This window comes from Larus michahellis, chromosome 6 (assembly GCF_964199755.1).
Source record: "Larus michahellis chromosome 6, bLarMic1.1, whole genome shotgun sequence".
NCBI lineage: Eukaryota > Metazoa > Chordata > Aves > Charadriiformes > Laridae > Larus > Larus michahellis.
This window is the reverse complement of record NC_133901.1, coordinates 40,446,383-40,466,628: the sequence shown is the minus strand read 5'-3', so window position 1 is coordinate 40,466,628 and position 20,246 is coordinate 40,446,383. Positions and strand designations below refer to the sequence as shown.

At 39.8% G+C, this 20,246-nt stretch overlaps 1 protein-coding gene across 4 annotated transcripts in view; it reads right to left on the bottom strand.

The window, feature by feature from the left end:
• Positions 1-20,246, bottom strand: part of ANK3 (ankyrin 3) — a 381,272-nt gene that overhangs the window by 164,886 nt on the left and 196,140 nt on the right. For 2 of the 4 annotated variants that reach the window (XM_074592968.1, XM_074592970.1), the window contains exon 1: positions 1,192-1,488. The exons of 1 other annotated variant lie outside the window; for it this stretch is intronic. In XM_074592968.1, the coding sequence (XP_074449069.1) occupies positions 1,192-1,227 (36 nt within the window). In that variant the 5' untranslated portion in view covers positions 1,228-1,488. Of the gene's footprint in view, positions 1-1,084; positions 1,489-20,246 lie in introns of those variants that run through there. One more of the 4 variants, XM_074592971.1, reaches the window with a different exon arrangement.

Sequence of the window (20,246 nt, the reverse complement as noted above, 5' to 3'; positions counted from 1 at the left end):
AAACAACATTTTCATAACTGGAAAAAAAAAAAAAAGAGTTTAATCAAGTACCATAAAGCATCTGAATCCAACAAAACTTTCACCTGCAAGAAACTGCTTCACAAAGAAAATCCCCCAAAATAAATGTCTTCATAGTTTTGAAATTCCTGGTGGAAATGAATTTACAAACAAGAATAGCATCACAAGAAAACAACCAGAGTTTCAAAGACGTTTTTTAAGAGAGAGCAACAACCCAGTCCTGTGTGGACAACAAGTAAACAACAACGTATACATTTCAGAGAACTCACCACAGTATTTTTTCAGAGCACAAAGCTATTGCTGACACAAAAATTAGCTAGTAAACTGCTGGGTGCTACCATCAGTAATACCTCTAACTAAAAAAAAAAATAAAATAAATATTGCCATTAATTGATGCTTCCACAAAGCTTGGAACTCATCAATAATAGTGACACGATACCACACTTTCCTGGAAACCCGGTACTTTAATTCTGCAGTAAAGCAGCTTGGAGAACAATTGTTTTAACTTTGTGGTTTTTAACTGATGTGAATAACTCAAGCTATGAAGAACTCAGAGCCTAGTTTGCAGGGAATAGGGAAGTCATTCCACAGCAGCTTACTCACTTGTGGAATTTTTAAACCACACAGGGAGCACCTTGGATGTCACTGGGACTACCCCTGAGAGTGAGACGGGTGCCTCCTTACAGGTCACTACTAGCATAGTAGGAGCAGGCTCCTTTTGAAGTTTAATTGATTGTCAGTAGAAGAGGTGTGATATTTGATAAATACACCTTAAAAACATAGATTTCAGTAAACTTTTTTCAAAACATGCAAGATTTGCTAAAACATTTCAGTGAACAAAATTGCTACGTATATCTAGGTTACTTAGGGCACCGTTCAGAGAATAAAACATTACAAAATGTTTCTGCAATTTTAATAAGTGTCTTATACAGTGTCCTGAACAGAATGTAGCCATTGGTAAGGAGAGAGAAAACAAATAATTCCGTATACCATTTGACTGCTGCCTCAGCCTATACCGCAATCCAACCGTCACAACACTAAATACACCAAACAAGCCGAAACGTACCTCTTCCTACATCCAGCTTTGTCTCATACAATCAAAGACTTAAAACACTAATACAAGAAACTTGATACGCAGACTTCACTCTTATTTCAGAATCCACAAATGCTTACTTGTTCTGGAAAGCATTCTCCCTCTTCCACTGCCATTTTCTGTGGCCAGATATGAAACCTGATGACTCAATTAGTTAACACTTTGGACACTGCTCCATTGCTAAAAATAGCTGCCTCAGGAAGTGGTTTCCTTTTTTTTTTCTTTTTTTTTCTTTGGAAAAAAAAAAAGAAAAAAAAGAACTAAGCACAGTCACTTGTTAAACTTCCCTTGGCTATTTAAATGGCAAAGGACAAGTGATTGTAAGACTATTAAGTTAGTAACGGAGCGTGTCCCAGGATTCCTGGCTCACTTACCATATTTGCTGCCTCCAATCATTCCCCGTGTATGTAATCATGATCTGTGGAATACCCAAAATAGCTGCAGCATCAGCTGATCAGAAAACCACCGCTGCTTGGAATCACTCATGAAACAAGCTTTTGTCATTCTGCTTATCAGCTCTTTCTAATGCAGACTACTTTGAACTATTTCTAAAGGCAACAATAACATCATTTTACACTCTGTGTGTTTTGAATACCACATATGCCTGCCTCCTACTCCATGGTAATTTTATATTTATTCAGATTTTCTGATGACTAATTATGATAGATTTGTGTCGTTGGTTCTAGAGGCTATTTTCCTGAACTAACAGGCTGCTTTCTATATACTTCAAGTTCCTAAACTAGAGAGATTAAAAGCAGTACCAAATCCAAAATCATTTTCCTTCAGAGGGAGACACAGGTTCACTATTTCAGTGAAGCAAATCTCTTGGCAGCAGAAGGAATTTTCTGCATACTTCCCTACAGTTTCTTATGTTAGGAGTGGCTTTAAAGAATGCCCACCTTCTGAGCAAGGGAATATTGAAATCTCTTCCATTCACCACAAGCACCTGCACAGCACGCACTACACTTGCCTGTTCCACACCTCACCTCACACACGTGAGCTGTGCATAGATATTCGCTGGTACAGAAGAACAAGAAAGGGTAAGAAGAGGGGAAAAAAATAATCAAGGTCTAATATTTTTGTGCCCAATATGCCCAGTGTCTTATTTGTCTAGGAAAGGAAATAGTCTATATGTAAAACATTATAAGGATAATTTCAAAATGTCAAGAAACATTTCTCCATGTTTGCACCAACCAGAGCGCAGCCACCAGGTAGCAGCTTCATACTCTTGGGTTATAATGCAGAACTTGTTGTTAACTGTCCATGTAAATCTTTCAGAAGGTGCAAAATTTGAGGCCCAAATATATTCACTACATAAATATTGCAGGCCACGCACTTAGGTGATGATTTAGCTTGAAATGACTTAATTAATGTCACTGATGATACACTCTATTAACAACTACTTTCTGCTTCTGCTCATTTTTGCTTATGGCACTACAGTGTCTATGACTAAGACCCACTTCTGCCACTGACTACAGAGAAGCTACAGGGGTGGAGGAGCCCTCCACCTCCATTTAAATACAAGATGACAAGTCAGTTTAAATGAATTTACCTCACTGACATATCTGTGCAGAGCTCCCTATAGCAGAGATTTCAATCATCTGTACCACAGTTACCTCGGCAATGTCGTTTTTGCAAGCTGCCACAACAACACAGTTGTCATATCCTTAATTTTGAAGCTGAATTTTGACTTAGCATTACTATTTGTTTTGAGGACTGAGAACTATCAGTTCAAAGCAACAAAAGGAAACATCCCAGCTCTAGAAACCCAAGAGCACAGGGTTACTATCCAGTGACTGAATTTTTGTTTCTAACTGAAGAGGAGTTGGCTCTGAATAAGAACCAGGCACCTAAATACCCTTTTCTGCCTTGAAAACGTGCCTGAGCACAAGGAGAAAGGAAATACGATGATTTCTGTAACAGGATTCAAGGGAATCACATGAAATTTAAAACTTGCAGAATTGTTCTTTTTGTAGATAAAAAGGATTAAATTGGGCGGTTTTACGGAAACTCACAAGACTCTCCATCTGGAAGACCAAGACCATTGTGGGGTGGTGTCCCCACGCCACTGGGTACCACTGAGCTGCAACGTCCTGTCAGGGGGTGGAGACTGGTGACACAGAACTGGCAATCTGACAGCCCTCCTAAAGCAGAATCACTGCTTGTTTGGAAAGGAGGAAAAAAAAAGCTTTTAGAGAAAAGGATTCAACACCATCTCTGCGTGTATCTGTTTTACCAGTGGGTTGTGCCCCTTGTTCTCCATGTTCCGTAGACGGTGGCAGCAGGGTCTGCGTGACAGCCTGCTCCCTCTAGCAGCTCCTCTGAGACCGCTCTCCCCTACCCATTGCCTGCTCATTTGTTCTGCCAGAGCTACTTTGCTTTTCCAGTCGCTGGCTCTTGGCTTTTTGAGCTCACATTAGTATGATGAGACTGGTGGATGATTGACCCAGACTGTTGCCTATTAACCTCCACAAAATTGTCCTGGTTTAGGTTGTGATGTTCTCATAAGAGAAGTTGCCCAATTCTCTCTCCATTAATTTTAAAAGAGCAATGATCAGAATTACAAAAGAAAACCACAAAGAAAAATTAAAATCTGCCAGCACAAAAAAGTCATCTCAGCACATTCACATCCATCAATTCAGCTCTGATTACTGAAAGCTCATGTCATAAATCATAATGAAACTATATTTTTTTTTAACTTTGTAGATCAGTTTTCAGGATGATTTCTCACATGCATGCTGTTAACAAAGGGTAATAAAGGAAAGGCTCAATACTAATGGCAAAATCAATTTGGTATAGACTTTGGGTAAAATTTTCAGGATCCTTTTGTTACTTTACATGAACTGCAAATTCCTACAGTCATTCTCATCTTAGGAGAGGGAAAGGGCCTTGGATACAATCACGTAATGAGTACATATGCAAGGAAAAAAATATCTCAACCATCAATCTCCTCCCCTCTTTGAAAAGAAAAAAAAAATAACACAACAAAACCCCTTTACAATCTCATTAAAATGGCAGATTTGGTACAGATGGAGGACTCTTTTAAACAGAATAGTGGAAATATCCTTTTATATTATCACTACCCTGCTCCCCAACCAGATGGAGTGCTTATGATTACTGGCTTGGAAGCGACTTGCAAACAAAGCAACACATGGCAGAATTCAGCAGAAAGAAAAACATGATTTGACATGAGATACAAACAATATAAATATCTTCCCAAGAATTGGAAAGGCAAGCTGAAATAGTTTAAACCATAATCTGGAGTTACTGATCCAGATTTTGCAAGAAGAAACAGAAATTATTTTTTTTTCCTGAAACTGCAGTGGGTGACATTTCAGAAGAGTCAGCTGAAGCCCACCAGAGCAGGGGATTTATAGCTTGGTGGTATTTCAGGCACCCTTTCCGAGAGCAAACGGTTGACAACTAGCATCAGTACAGATGTGTGCTTATGCAACTTAAACCTATGAAGGATCCTCAGTTTTAGAAACTTCTTATGTCACAGAAACCAGTGGTAGTATCTAAGATATTGTAATTATCTAAAATTCTGCTCTAGTCATTAAAATAACGGCTAATGTGTGCCCCAACTGAGACTTTAAAACAGCAGTTCAAGTACAGACATTGTAGTCTACATACAGCAACCAGATGTGCACAAGACAGTTCCGTGGGACTCAGAGGCTGTAGGTTCACATGCGAAGCCAGGAAAGATGCACATTACACACAGCGAGAGAGGCAGAGTGAAGCTCATCAGACAGACTGTCCCTTCTTTCCATCGAAGAGACCCCACCTCAAACACACACACTCTTAACCTCGGTGGATAGCTCTAAGGCTTTTACAAAGCTACTACCAAGAGAAAAACACACATTTATTCATTTATACTTTAACTGTTAAAATTGTGGACACTGAGAATATACAGCCACGAGAAAAATCTCCTTTCCTAGTTACAAAGTGCCAAAACAATCAGCATAATTTGCGTATGACTTTTTTTTTAATCCGCCTATTCAACCACCACCCATCATGAAAATATTATGTTTGCTATACTATGATTCAAATGCTGCCGGCTCAGATCTCAGTCTCTGCTAAAATGTCCACAGAATTAGAAATCCATAATCAGAAGCACACATTCTCTTTCAACAATACAAAAAAACTAAATATAAAATAAGGATAGGAAAACAATACTACGAACATTAATTGAGTTGAGGTCCCACAGCTCGATGAAATGCATACAATTTTTTCCCCCCACAAAGTCTGCTTTATGCTCCCCTGTAATCTCTTGAGTAAGAAGTACCTACAAAATCTGTCGGTTTTTTTTCTTCTTAACTTTGACAAGGAAATTCATCTGCCATCACACCAAATAATCTGAAGCTCTGCAGAACTAAAAAAAAGGAAATCCTGTAACTTCTGCTACAAGATACTTAAAATTTTACTTCAAAGGCTTTCCAAATGAGGGAACAGGAAGCCTGTGGTCTCATCCTATTCTTCCTCAGCAGTAGCTAGGATCAAACCTCAAAGACTGAAACGCGATAGCTTTTAAAGGATAGCCTGCAGTAATTTTTCAGAGGTCTCCCAAACACTTCGAAACAGTATGCCTCGAAGCCAACCCCGCTGTGACCTGTGAAATTCAGCACGTTATAGATATTCAAAATGCCCATGAAAGACATACACCGAAGCGCTGCAGTGTTTACTCTGTCAAGATCCGTAACGGCTCCTGTTACCTCACCATCAGCACTTCGCCTCTCCAGTATACGTTGCTTTCAATAGCAGGGCATGGGACGCTTGGGATTACAGACTAAAATAAGTGGCACATGTGTGGTATGTGCAGTATGCCCAAAGCATCTTAACCGTTATCTACAAAACCACTTCAAATTCCATTTGTTAACCCTGTATTGTTCCCTTAAGCTTTCAGAGTAGGTTACATATTTCCAGTCTGTCCTGCTAATCACCTCAAGCTTTCTGAAAGAGCACTTTTTGTTTCATTTTCATCCACTAGGTGTGGTTTTCATGCCCAACTTCTAAAGCTCCTTTAACTTCCAGCTACCCTGGAAAACATCAGCAAACTCTCCCCCAGAATAACCCCATCCCCTCGGAACAGGAACAACCACAACCAAGTGGAATATAGACTGTTAGATTAGCCCAAACTTTCTGTCCAAAACGGACCATGCATCACTCAAGGCTTCCACCACTGAGTCTTTGGCAATTTCTCCTCCTCCTTCAATACATTGCCTCTACATGGCAAAAGGTGCATCTTCCACCTGTATGCTAGGGAAAGATAATTTTGCAAAACCACTGCCACAGTATCGCAGAAATCCCATAATCAGCTGCTGTGTGAAAATGGAGCTTAAGAAAATACTTATCAAGGCAAATTCTTGCTGTCAAGACCACTCTGCACTCTTCAAATCATGAAGAACTAGAGAAAGCAGCAGCGTTTCATTATACCATCCTGTAAGCACCAAGAAAAGCAACCTCAGTTAAGCCAGTAAAAGACCTCGGCTTTATTAAGATTTCTTTCTCTCCCCCTGATGACCTAGAAGACACCCGTGTCATTGATTTGCTATGGACAGCACCTCAATAAGCCTTTGGAAAAAAATGGGCTAATAAAGTTGCAAGCTGGAAGAAGCGTTTACATAAGCATCATGATGGAAATCACATGATCGACTCCTGAGCAAATTGACTTGACACCATCATGCTTGAAAAACAACTAGTAAAAGCCAATTAGGAAGGGAAAAACCAAAAGCCAGAGACTCCAGGCAGCCCTATGTTTAGTCAAACCGCAGACCTCACATGAACTCTCATGGAGATGAGGGGAAGAGCAAGGGCAAAGAACTATATATGGAAAGCACAAGGAGACATGATACCAGATCTTCCTATATCATCTTGAAGCATTGCTGATGTTTGCAAATTCTCTGCTGATTAATCAGATGGCTTGTTGCATGCCATGCATCTTGTTCCAAGTCATGCTGAAAATTGGGATTTTGTAAAAATTGAAAGCAGCAACTGCCTTACTCCTTCTTTGACATAGTTCACTGGAGCAGAGGATTCCAGAAAGCAGATATTCCTTGGATCTGAACAGTAGAGCTCAGCATTTTCAGTAAATATGGAACTCCTATTTCTTAACAGAAAATAATACTAGCAGGATAGTGAAATCAGTGGCCGTTGGTGGTCTCCATAGCTGCATAGGTATGTCAACATACATAGGGAAATAAAAATCACATGCTAACCTTATTATTGCACCAAAGCACAGGACAATAACAAACAGTTCAGAAATAACTTTTTCAGTTTTTTAAGAATATACCAAAAATTATCATAGGAATGTTACATAAAGTATACTGTCCATTTATATATGGTATCCATGTGACAAAAAGTTGGCTCTCGCTTAGTCTGAATCCTATTTCTAGTAATATTCGATATTGCTAGATATTCCAGGATTGCCAGGAGCAAAGAATTAATCATTAAGATTCATGGTGACAACAGCAAAATATTTCATCCTGAAGTTAAGCACCAGAAATGTTACTGCTGGCAAATAAGCCGTTCCAAACACTCCCGCTCTCTGTTGTCTATCTTTTAGGCTTATTCTGAACATAACTGCGATATGAGGCCACAGAACTGCCAGATGGTTTCAAAACGCTCAGACATGGTTTCTGCACAGAAGAAGAAATTTCTATCATTCCAAGAGCAATACCGCAAAAGCAGTAGTTGTCCAGGATACCCAACAATTGACTGTCTCTGCAAGACCTGAGCCGAAAAAACACTCACTATGAACAAAATATTCAACTTTACATCTTGACTTTGCTCATTCCTCAAGACTACCTAAAGGAACAATTCAAATGAAAACAGAAGTAGACTTAAATACCAAGAGAAGTACACAAGTGTGTCCACATACCATGGAAAGTAGGGCACAGGAGGTGTCTGACGCCCTGTAAAATAAACGCAACCCAACACAGCTCTCATTTCAGTATAGTCGCTACTAATCTTTGTTTAGAGATGGTGCAGGGCATTATGCAATAGAAGAGAAACAGAACCACTGAACTAACTATAACGAACCCTTTGAATCTGTTCCCAAATGCAGTGGAGACAATTTGATAGAGCAGTATTATGACCAAGGCTACTGAACACCAGTTAGTCTGTTACTCACTCCTTTGTATAGACTATGGGCAAATTATTGCACTGTAAAAATGTGTGCAGACACAAGGTAGAACTTTCATGAGAAAACTAACAGGAAAATAGCTTGCCTATGAAGTGATGGGATTTCTAACATATACAGAGTTTAAGAACACTGGACAAAAAATAGAACAAAAATAAGAAATTAGCAGGAAGAGATTAGCAAAGACAGCAGACAAAGGGAGCTCTTGAAATCACACCCAACTGTACTTCTACCAATTCTATGAGATACAGGAGCATTAGAGCTCCCCTGCAGGCAAACCACACTCAGCATCAGAGCCAGTGGGAGGCTAAAACAAGAAGCCATTGAGCACAAGCCCCTGGCCACGTAAAGTCAATCTGCGCTCTGCCCACAGATGCTGTATGGGAGAACATGCTGCTCACACAGGGCCACAGCCTGCTGTTCTCCAAGGCACTGCCAGGACTACTGGACCTTTCATCCTTCAAGAGTTAGCATTTCAAAGTACTCTAAAATGTCTTTAAATTACACTTTGGAGACTTTCAAGGAAAACTGTAAGTTTAAAATCTCTCATAATCGTTACAATGATGTAAAAATAAGATGTTACCATGCAATGAACCCAACCAAAGAAAAATGAGTGACTGTAACCGTGGTTGATTTCAGCATCACTCAAAAGTGATCCCGTCTCAGTATTAACATAGTCTGATTGTTAGGACACAAACTAGTCAGCAATAATCAAAAGGCTGCTAGATAGTGACCATTCACACTTACAGGGTGCTGTTCCCAGTTAAAATATTAACATGTATTTGTTGTGGAAAATGACCAAAGTCTAGCTTCAACCTCCAGTAAGTGTCTGTTCAGTAGGTTCCTCCTGATCAACTTCCTTTGTAGGCACTTTTATTTTCAAACAAAAACGTGCATCAAGGAGAGAGCACCACGAGCTACACAATCTTAAGTGCACTGTCCCTTTTCACCATAGTCACAGCAAAATCTCAAACAATTTCTCTTACTTAACTTTTACTCATTTGTGCAATTTCAAATTTCATTTATGCAATAGCATAAAATCGAGGCATGGACAAATTATAAAATAATACGTATAATTCACTGAATTTCCAGCTTCACAGAGGTCAGTGCTCTGATCAGGTGCAAAACTGTGTTGCAGATTTAACTCCACATTGAAATGTCTGGATAGCAAATACAAGAAGCTTCCATGACCTTTTCCTCCTCAGATTTTAGGTAGGGCAGTAACACTAGATTCATATTGCCTCAACTTTGCTACAGCAACAGCGCTGGGGCTGGGAATGGTGCTTTCCAAGAACACGGAGAGCACGCAGATGTTAGATGTAATAACCTCAAGATGTGTTACACCAGGAAGGGGTAAACATTCTTCTGCATTAGGGTTATGCAGGAATTTCCCCAAAACAGAGAAAAATGAATAAAATGAATAAAAAATGATCTCATCAAGATAATTTCTGACATGCTGCTGGGGGATGAGGACAGCTGTGCAAACTGCATTCCAATCAGGGCTTACATTTGTCAGCACAGATGTATAAAAATGTCTCTCAGTTCTCACTGTAGTGCTGGCAGCTTGGCTAAATATTAGCGCTGTCCCTGAAGCGCTGCTGCTGATTTTGCGTCCCTTTATGTGTATTACACACGTGAGATGCTGGCCACATTTAAGACGAATGCTTTCTGAAGCTGCATTAGAATGATGAAGGAAAAGGGCAGCTTCAGAGACTGCATCAACACTCGTACGGCTCCCTAGGAATTGCAGACAGGAGAGCAGGAGGAAACTGTAGGATGAATAATTCCAAAAGATAGAGCTGAGCTTTCAAACGTATAGCAATTTGATAGTGGATTATACTGGGTTGTAGTGCAATACTTTCCAGCTATACTGCAGGTATTTTAAGATATAAGAGAACTTCTACTGTATGGTAAAGCATCTCTTCTAAAACTCGTTCAAAAATTTAAGGTGCCTTTTCCTATCTTTATAGGCAAAATACAAGTCACAACTATCAAAGGTCTTTATGAAGGAGCTATGTACCTCTCTGCATTGCCTTAACTCACATGCATCACACTTTGTGTCTGGTAGTCATGGTATGCTTATCAAAATGTCTTTCAAACTACACGAGGTTAGACTATTACTAGGTTTTGCCCTGGCTTGCATAGCTGTAATCTCTGCTACATCAGTGAAACAGATTCATGAAACTTCTGATATTTGATTGCAAACCAAACATTTTGAGCAGATGCATAAATACACCTTGCAATGACTGCATGAATAATGCAGTCATCACAACAGCACACATGGCCATATTCTGTTTTTTTCTAACCTGCTTAGTTAGCATTGCATTTCTTTTCCTTGGGAGGACCTTGAAGTCTGTAGCTACTACTGTAGCTAGCTCTCACATTCCCTTTCTCTTGGTGAACTGTTATTTCTTATCTGATGTAAAATAGCTTTTACAGAGCTTCTAGAATTACTGTATAGCAGTAGTATTTCTTATATCTGTATTACCTACGTGATGCTTCATGAAAAAGCAGTCCCTTGGCAGGACAAACTAGCTAGTATTCACACTGCATTATGGAGGAGGCAGCAGCTGCTACATTTAGGGTATTGAAATACATCTTCTTCCATTATAGATCTATTTATTTTACAGTTCTCAAAACTCACTGATACAGACGTGCTTTTTCTGATTTGAAAAACCTATTTAACTTTAATTGCCAGCACAATCATTAAATATGTTATTTTCCCTTAGTTATCTATTTCCTTAGTTCCAAAATATCTATTTCCTAGGTTCCAAAATTACCCAAAGGAGGTGAGGCCCCACTGAAGCAGCATCACTCGCTCGCTGTGCTGGGGATTCCAGAGGAGCCATCACAGAGAAGGGTGGCACCTTCTGCATAACCCCTGCAACACCCACGGAGGTGGGGGCCCTCCGGAGCACTGTCCCAGCATCAGGGCAAGAACCCTGTGGGGCATGCGGCCTGGCTACAGTCATTGGTAAGAGCAGGAGTGTGCACTCTGGTTTTGGGAGTTCAAGTTTTGGTGACAACACGTGGCTAAAATCACATAAAACAGAACACTTATTCTCCTTGGAATAAAAACCCCCTAGAATTAAAAAAATTAAAATGCTCAAGAGGATAAAATCAAGCATTTGAGTTGTTGTCCCAGCAACCTCAATTAAATTTTCCTTTGGCAAGTACATTACAGTTTCACAGACAAGAGCTTTCCATTTTTCCATAAAACTTTTTCATTTTCTAAGCAAGTCATGAACAATTAAAGCTTCACAAATAACACAGAGATGGCACTTCCTAAATTCTCCCACCCCCACCAGGCATTAGTATTTAACATAATTTTAGTATGCGGTACTTTATATTGCAGACCAGAGCTTTCTCCAGAATGATTATTGCATCCAAATAGCGTGCTGGATTTTACTAATGGAAAATGTAACTATCTCCCATGAACTACCAGGACAAACCATCCATCCTGTATCTATACCTTCTGTGAAAAATCCCGGAGTCCAATAGTTTTTCTACATTTCCCAATTCTTCTCTCCAGGGCAGTGGCTAATGAGCTCTAATAGCATTCAGGCCATCTCGGATGAGTCAAGGCTTTAATGTGGTTTTTAAAAAACATCTAAAATACATTATAAACGTATCATTGATCCAATTTTTATTTTGGGTAAAGTCATCTCTCCAATAACTTACCTATGTTTTTCGTAATGGTAGGAAATGTAACCGACCTTTTCAAAGACTCATTTCCATGTTTAGACAAACAACTCTCTGCTCACACACACACAGAGCTCGTGTTTGTTAGATATCTATAAAAATATTTCCCAGTCCAATACATTTGAACATGCAGACGGATAGCTGCTGGTCTGAAAACTGCAGAGAACAGTGTTGATGCTGAATTTAAAACAAAAGAAAGCCATGGATCTCAACAATTGGATTTTACTAGCTTCAGCAAAGAGGAATAGAGAAGTAGCACACTCCTAAGGCACAAATCAGTGTAACCACTAAGTAAAATATGTCTTTTTTCCCCATTAATCAATAGAGACTGCTTAGATTTGCACACATACCACTCCTACTCGAAGTTAGAGCAAGGCACTTATGAATCTGAATACAAAATTTGACCTGACTCCGACATAATTTATTAAGGAATCTCATTTTAATTACCAGGCATTATAAATTATTCAACTGTATAAATTAAAGCAACAAATGCAAACAAAAGGGAAAATGAATGCATCAGAAACCGTGTTTTACTAATGTATTTTAGTACCTGTGCTTTAAGTTCAGTTGGATTTTTCATGCTGTCTAACAAATATCATGTAGTTTGCAGCACATGAGTACTCTCTACAGCAACACTGGATCTCATTTGAGATTTAACAGCAGAGAATTTAAGAGGAGGGGAAATACTTCCATTTTGATTTGAGTTGTAAGCACCATCTTGTGGAGCTACAAAGGCTGCAGATTAGAAAAAATATGGGTTTATAAGCTCCTCTCCTAAACTGACCATGAATGCCACCTGGACATAAAACAAAGAACAAACAAGAATAAATATTTGTCTCTCCTCCTCCAGACCCACAATAAAAAAAGAAAAGAAGCTTTTCTCCTACATAAAGCATGAAGGCGATTTTGTCCCTACCTACCTGCATACAAAGCCTGATGGGCAGCAGAGCTGATATATTCATTGGCAAAGAATTGCAGATCAGGATTCCTGGGGCTGTAATGAGAAACTACAGTCCCTCCGTAATGTAGAGTTCAGCTCCATTTCCCCCTGTTCTCTTCCCTATCTCAACGTACCATTATAAACTGTCATTTCTGATCTACAGAGCAAATATCTTTCTCCCTGCAAGAAGGTACTTATCACAAAAGCCTCAGCTCAAGCACTTAGTAAAGTATTAGTCTGGTAAAATGAACCTGCATTGTGGATGCATAACGCTAACCTTCACCAGGGGATATGTGGTGTTTGGGTTATGGAAGATGCCATTCGACAGACTGGACAGGAAGGCATTCTCCTTTCAGATTAAAATAGTAACATACATACTATAAATGAAGGAAAAAATATACAGCTACAGCATTTCATAGAATAAGGCACTTGTGTGATCTATTTTTTTCCTAAGCACTGCTAATGATATTATTACTATTATTGTATCCATCAGCATTCAGCAGACAATTCTCTTGCTCCCACACAATTCCATGGAATTATTTGAAATTTAAATAGAAAAAGCAGAAAAGCTCTTCTACAAGGGCTAGTTCATCTATGAATATTAAACTAAAATGAACCCTCCTGGGAGCTCTGACAGACTGCTCCAGGATGGAAAACCATGTCATTACTGACATGAATCGTATTTCCTAAAATCAGTGGCAAGAGAGTGCTCTTTTAAATAAGCACTGTCCACCTGTCTAATATCAAATCAGTATGACCCAAATGAAAATTCATTATTCTTGTTCTTATCATTAGGATTTTAGTAGAGATACAAGTGGAATGTAAATATTTTTGTTATCAACTCCTTTGATCTAATCTTACCATATGCATATAAGGCTGAAAAATCACTTAAAAGCTTCAAAAGAAGCAAAAGAGGTGGGCAGCAGCTTTGCCTCTTGTGACAATAGTGCTGGTGGATGTGCTGCTACTGGTGGTGTCCTTCTGCTTAATTTAGCCCATCATGTAAATCCATACTGTATGAGAGTATTAACTGTGATATCGGGAAAATCACCGGACTGTACAAGAATGATTAAAAGACAAAGAGGGTGGGACTACTAAGATGATACATACAGCCTTCAAATATCAGCAAGATTTGGGAGTTGAGTTGGTATTTACTTGCAAAAAGATAGTGGAAGTGCAATTACCCCTTAAAAACTCACTGATGGAGTTAATGGACATTAATACAGTACATGCCTCTCACTCTATATGCAAACATATCTGTACAACTGTGTAAATTTACATCAAAAAGCTCCATCAAGTTTTTATGCTGTTATATTTCACTTATTTATTACCAGTAAGAGCTTGGATGAAGCACAATACCTCTTAGCGCCTTATAGTCTTCAAAGATCCCAGCTTGCCTTTTGCAGACTTAGAGGTAGATGGATGCCATGGCCAAATTCCAGCTCGGGGAATTAAATTCTCCCTAACCCAGTTCCCGAAGCAGCGACAATTACCTGTATTATTGTTCTTTATCTGCTGACCTCAGCTATTGGCTACATTTGCTGCTAAACATTTGGCATTTTCCATACCAACATTAGAGGTTTCTTGCCATTTTTTTTTTCTTTTACTTTCATGCACGGGAAAATATTCAATATACACCACATACTACAAATTATATCATCCAGTTAGCAAAGTCCTTCAGGATTCTTCAAATAAAAATGAGCACTTTTTTTCAATTGAAGTTACAGTGAAATAATGGGTAATGATAGAAATCACAAAGGAAAGATGTAAATAATGGCAACCGGTCAATGCCACTGCACATTCATAATCTCAGGTCTGCCTGCAAAGTTAATGCTAATAGCCTCGCATGTTTGGCTCACGTTTTCCATTGCTTTTCAACTTTCAGGGCACACAGCCTACCTTGAATACATCCAGTATGATCAGAAATTACGGTTGTGTAATTTCAGTTGTAACAATTAGCCAATAACTAGATACTAACCCTAAACAGCTTAGACTTCTAGCAATAGAGAAGGATGTACTCGATATTTTTTGAAAGACACCTTTAAAGCTGTGTAATACATAGAAGCCAAGAGAGAATATGGAAAACCTGTGAGGATTAAATGCAAAAATAGCATTCCTTCTGCTTTTAGTACAGTTTTACTAATGAGGTCTCAAGAACTGCAGAATGAAATACAATTAAGTAAGAGAGATTCAGTTTCCTCACACATACTCTGCAGAAAATGCAAACTGGAATTTCCAGCTTTTTTTTTTTTTATTATTTTTTATTTTTAAATACAGTCAGCTGACAGTGTCTTGAATAGCATCCTTGCCAACCGGAACTTAGAGCCCTCCTGGCACAGGTGTTTACTTCCATAACGCTGAACCACAAACTCATAGACACAAATTACAATATTCTGATAAGCTCTCTCTCAGGTGGGCACAGCTATAAGATACCTGCTGGGCGGATAGGATTTGACCACATGGGTATGAGCTGTCACAGCTTGGACACGGCGAAGCTGGATACCAATGCACACAAAAGAGCAAGGTCTGACACAGGACCCAAGTTTTGTCTGGGTGACTTCAGGCGTTCAATTGAGGTCCCTCAGGAAGGTCATTAACAACCCACAGACAGGGAGAGAGGTTGGCTGAACTGCTCTAAGATCATGCCCAAGTCAGCGCCTGAAGGCGTCACTCTCTTTCCATGGATTACTGAGGGGCATAAAGGTCCTAATTCAGGTGCCACGAAGCTGATCCTAGTGAAAGCTGAAAGCTAGGTTACCCTCACTTTCAACATCAAAGATGTTCAAAACAGTCGCTTTCCTCATTTTTTTGTGAGCGTGAGATGGATATCTGACCTGAGAAAACTACCCAGGTTTCTCCATTTATGTTTTACCAGCATCATAACAGCAGCAAGTAACAACGGCTGAAATGAAATATCTCATAGGGATTCACAGATTTAATTTAACAGTCACTTTTAACTGTTAAATGACTAATGGGTTAATTCCCTCTTTGGCACAAAGCCTTTATTCAGGGAGTATGTGAGACCTTGCAAGCTGTTTTCAACAAAAACATATGGGAAATAGTAAACTTGTCCAGGTTTACGTTTAAAATAGGATATTCTGTTGGAGTAATATTTTCGATAGTCCCCATAGAAAACAAAAATCAATCATGATGGGTTTTAACGTTCCATTTTGGACAGCAGCTGAATAAATATAATAATGATTCTCTCTCCTTCCCACTTAATCCTGCTGCCTTCCCAAGCATTGAATCATTGCACTCCTTCGTTACTAAAATGCACAACTGAGATGCTGATTAGTGTCCCAGATGCTTGATAACAGGGACAGCAATCAATACATCTTCTTTAATCTGTCTGTGGAGGACATTTCGTCCCTTTGCTTTTGGATACAAGCTCTGCTACTGTGATCCATGGCTTTAATATCACCTCTAGATTGGATTAGTGCAGAGCACTCTTCTTTAGTTATTCCTTATCTTTTCTAAATATATAGCATCACTGCGCCACAGCTGTTGCCTATTTGCCGAGTCTGAAAACACTGGTTTAAAAAACTAGAGCTCTAAATAGTTTTGGATCACGCTGCCCAAGAGAGACTGCTGCAGCCGTCCCACAGCGCCGCAGGGAGCGACCAGAGCTGTAGCCCTCATCTATGGAGCTTGTGTACGTGGGCCGCTGCCACTCGACTTGCCCAACTGCTCTGCGTTTTTGTGGGGTTTTATTTTATTTTTTTTGTTTGTTTATTTTAAGAGCACAGTAGAAAAATACTTTCTTTCAACAAGCTAAGAGCTGCAACTGGACTTCCCTCTGGGCAACTGCAATAGGGAAGATTTCGATTTTGGCCTGAGTTTTACAAATAATACCACACACATGCTTAGCTTTAAAGACACGAGCCATCTCCCTGAAGCTTAACAACAGACAGGTGCAGACACACTCCAGCCAACTCCTACTATTTACTTCCTGGATGTTCATTTTATAAACATATTCTTTTGTGTTTGTGCTCTGTAAAGCAAAACAAGTCTCTTTAACAACCTGGTTTGTGTATCTTTTTAAAAAAATACTGCACAGTAATCTCACAATGTGACTACAGCTAAATATATCTTCTATGTTGCAGCTTTTACTGCATTATAAGGCAGCCAATTTTAAGACAACATCAATAATTTAAAAACTCAGCTATGTGCAGCAGCCTAATTGGATTATCTTTACTTGGCAATTTTTTCACTAAGATATTAGGTTCTCTACTTTTATAGGAATGCATCAATGGAAATCTTTCAGTAAACCCATGTAACACACAATCAATAGACATACAATCACGAGCAACTATGAAACATCTTTTTCAACAAATACTTTTCTTCTTCTCACAGTTTTGGTACAAGGAGCGCGCTGTTCAAAATTAAGCTAACACAGTACATCAGGTTTTGAAACAAAATATCTCTGGAGATTGAGACTTAGAGAGTCTTCTCTAGAGAACAGCTCAGCAGCTGCCAGAGCCACCACCTACAGACACCAGAGAGCTGCCGGGAGGCAGCCCCCTGTTTCTATGATGGAGCTTCCTCCACAAAACGGCATTTTTGGTCCAACTGGCTAGAGATCTCCATTTTCACTAGTGAGCAACTGAGCAAGAGCAGAGGAAAATACCCCTCTTTCCTATGCTACTTTTTGTATGGTGTAAGGAATAACAGAAGCATGATTTTTGGGCTGAGATCGCATCTTGGTGACTACAGAAAAGACAGAAGAGGCACTTAAGTCCCAAGGCCTCATGTGTCAGCCTGGAGCCAGCCACCGTGAAGGCAGCCAGCCAGCAGCAGACACTAGAGTCAGAGATTTAGGTGGGATACAGCCTGTCTGAATAGAGTATAAAGCAGCTGAGAGGATCTTTTGCCCACAGAAAAGTAAGAGATGCTTATTTTTTTTTTAATTTTTTATAAATTATTATTTAAAGCTGTGGCCATGACGCAAGTGCCTCCGAAAAACTCAGTTCAACCAGTCAGAGCATTTTAAAGGCCAGGTTGTCTGTACTGGAGTCTAAAACAAAACCAACCAAAAAAAAACCACACATAAAAAAATCCTAACTTAAACCCAAGCCCAGCTGGCACAAGGAAGCTACCCTTTCTTAGTGCCCAGAAATGGAGGGATATGAGGTACGATGGTTACTTGTGTGCACGAGCACTAACGCACAATTCTCCCATTGCTTCTGACATTTTCATCTAACGCAAACAGGCATCATGTGGAAACCACCACCGGGACCAGCATCACTGAGTGAGTACCCAGTGCTCACCTGGTTCATTTCTTCTTCAGATGGAAGGTGACCCACTCCAAAGTCTCTGTATGTTCCCTGATTCAAAAATGGAAACCGCTGGGTCCAAGGATTATCCCACTGGAGCCTGGCAGGTCTTGCTCTGTCAAGACTGATTCTCTCCAGACTCAAGCCTACTCCCTGTTTGTGTGGGCTGCAAGCCAAAATCGTTTGCCAAAACCAGGGGATGAAGCCGTGTCTTTCTGGGGGTTGACATTCTCTTCAGCACAGACGGGGGAAATGTGGAAAGTCCCTTTGTTGTCTTAATCCAGAAAGGATTATTTGGGCCAAAGATTTTAATTATAACTGACAGTGCAGGCGTCCTGCTGATGGCAGCCATTTTACCGATGTGGCTTTATCCCAGTGACACTGGCAGTAAGGAATACCTGCCAAATGACCCACATTTGTAGGTAGGACCTACTGACCTGAGGGAGACCGCTCCAGCCCAGCACTAACTGAATCAAGTGACTTCAGAAGAGCCATTATGGAGCAAGTGATTCCAGTAAATGTGCTGACCGACGTGTGCTCCTGTAGCTCCTGCTCTCTCTAGCACAGGTGCAGAAGATCAATATCATCTGCTGCACTAAGCACATGCAGTAGATTGGAAGCCCGGCTTTCCCAGGATCTGTAAGGAAACCACTCGTGCTGCCAGGTCTGCACTTCCAGAGCCCATGCGTTTCAGTAGGATCCTGACCATGGAGGAAGCCAGGGCTGCAGGTAGTTTTCACTGAAGTCTGTCTTCCTACACAGGGCACAACGCGTGTACAGCGATTGCACAGTGGGTGAAGTCAGATTGCACAATCTGTCCCTTTCAAGCTCACGGTCATATGATGGCAATCTCTCATTTGAAATAATCTTGTTGACTCTTCTTTTTATTGCACAGACACTCCTTAACTCTCTATGGGTGACCCTTCACGCTCTATAGCAATTACAGAAATCAGATGTTTTACACTTATTTTCATTTAAAGCAGCAATGAGAGGGAAAGATCACCTCAGCAGCAAATACTCCACGGACCTCTAATGGTTCACAGATAAATGAGGGAGAGCCATTAACCGACAGACTCAGTAGGAATTCTGGGTAATGGCAGGAAGACATCAGTAGAAGTTTCCACTACAGAGTTATTTGCAGACCTGGACTTGAGACTTCAACTTCTGAGACTGTGAAGACATGAAAGGCTAGAGTTCATATGACAAGAGAAAAGCCTGGTTTTGACAGACGCACAGCCAGCGCACAAGGATATGTCTCAACAGCAAAGTGCTACCTTACAAAATGCCCTAAGGTGCACACACTATATACAGTATGCTATTTAAAATGTCTAGTAATCTATTCTGCAGTATCCTCTCTGACTTTCTTCCTCAAGCTTAAGAGCTCACATGGAAGCCAGCACATAATAAGCAGTGTTACCAGAAATGCATAAAGACCCACTGGCAGAGAAAGTGGGTCTTTTTTCTTACCTCATTTCCACCCATTTTTTGGAAAAAACAATTAACCTATTTTTAAGAACATGGTTCATTTTGAAAGGTTGCATCTGAATGCTGGTTTTTTGCACAAAAGATAACAGAGAACCGTATACCCAAGAGCTATATGTTACTGCTATGTCTACTGTCTTGCATCAAACTCTAATGGCCCTTTAGAAATTTTAAGATATTTCTTGGAAAGATACAGCAGTGGAAAATTATCAAAAATGACATTCACATCCACACTGCAGACTAAGATGCCTCAAGACATTTTTGAAGACTGGAAATGAATTCATATTCAAAATGACAAACTCTATTATGACAGTAGAATAAATATTTGTAATTAAGCTGTTTACAGGGCAATTACAGAATTTTTTTTTTAAAATATTGTTTTAAAAACAAAATGAAGCCAAAAATGCCTTCAAAAATTTTGAAGTAGTGATGACACTAAAGCTCCCAACCATCATAAAGAAAAGAAGCAATCAGCATACAAGTGGAATATTTTTATCAAATTGTGCTTCTAAGTGTTCAGTCACTTGCTGCACTTTTTCTTTTGGTCTCATCTTGATCTGGAAATGTCAATGACACATCAAGTGCGAAAGCCTACCATTC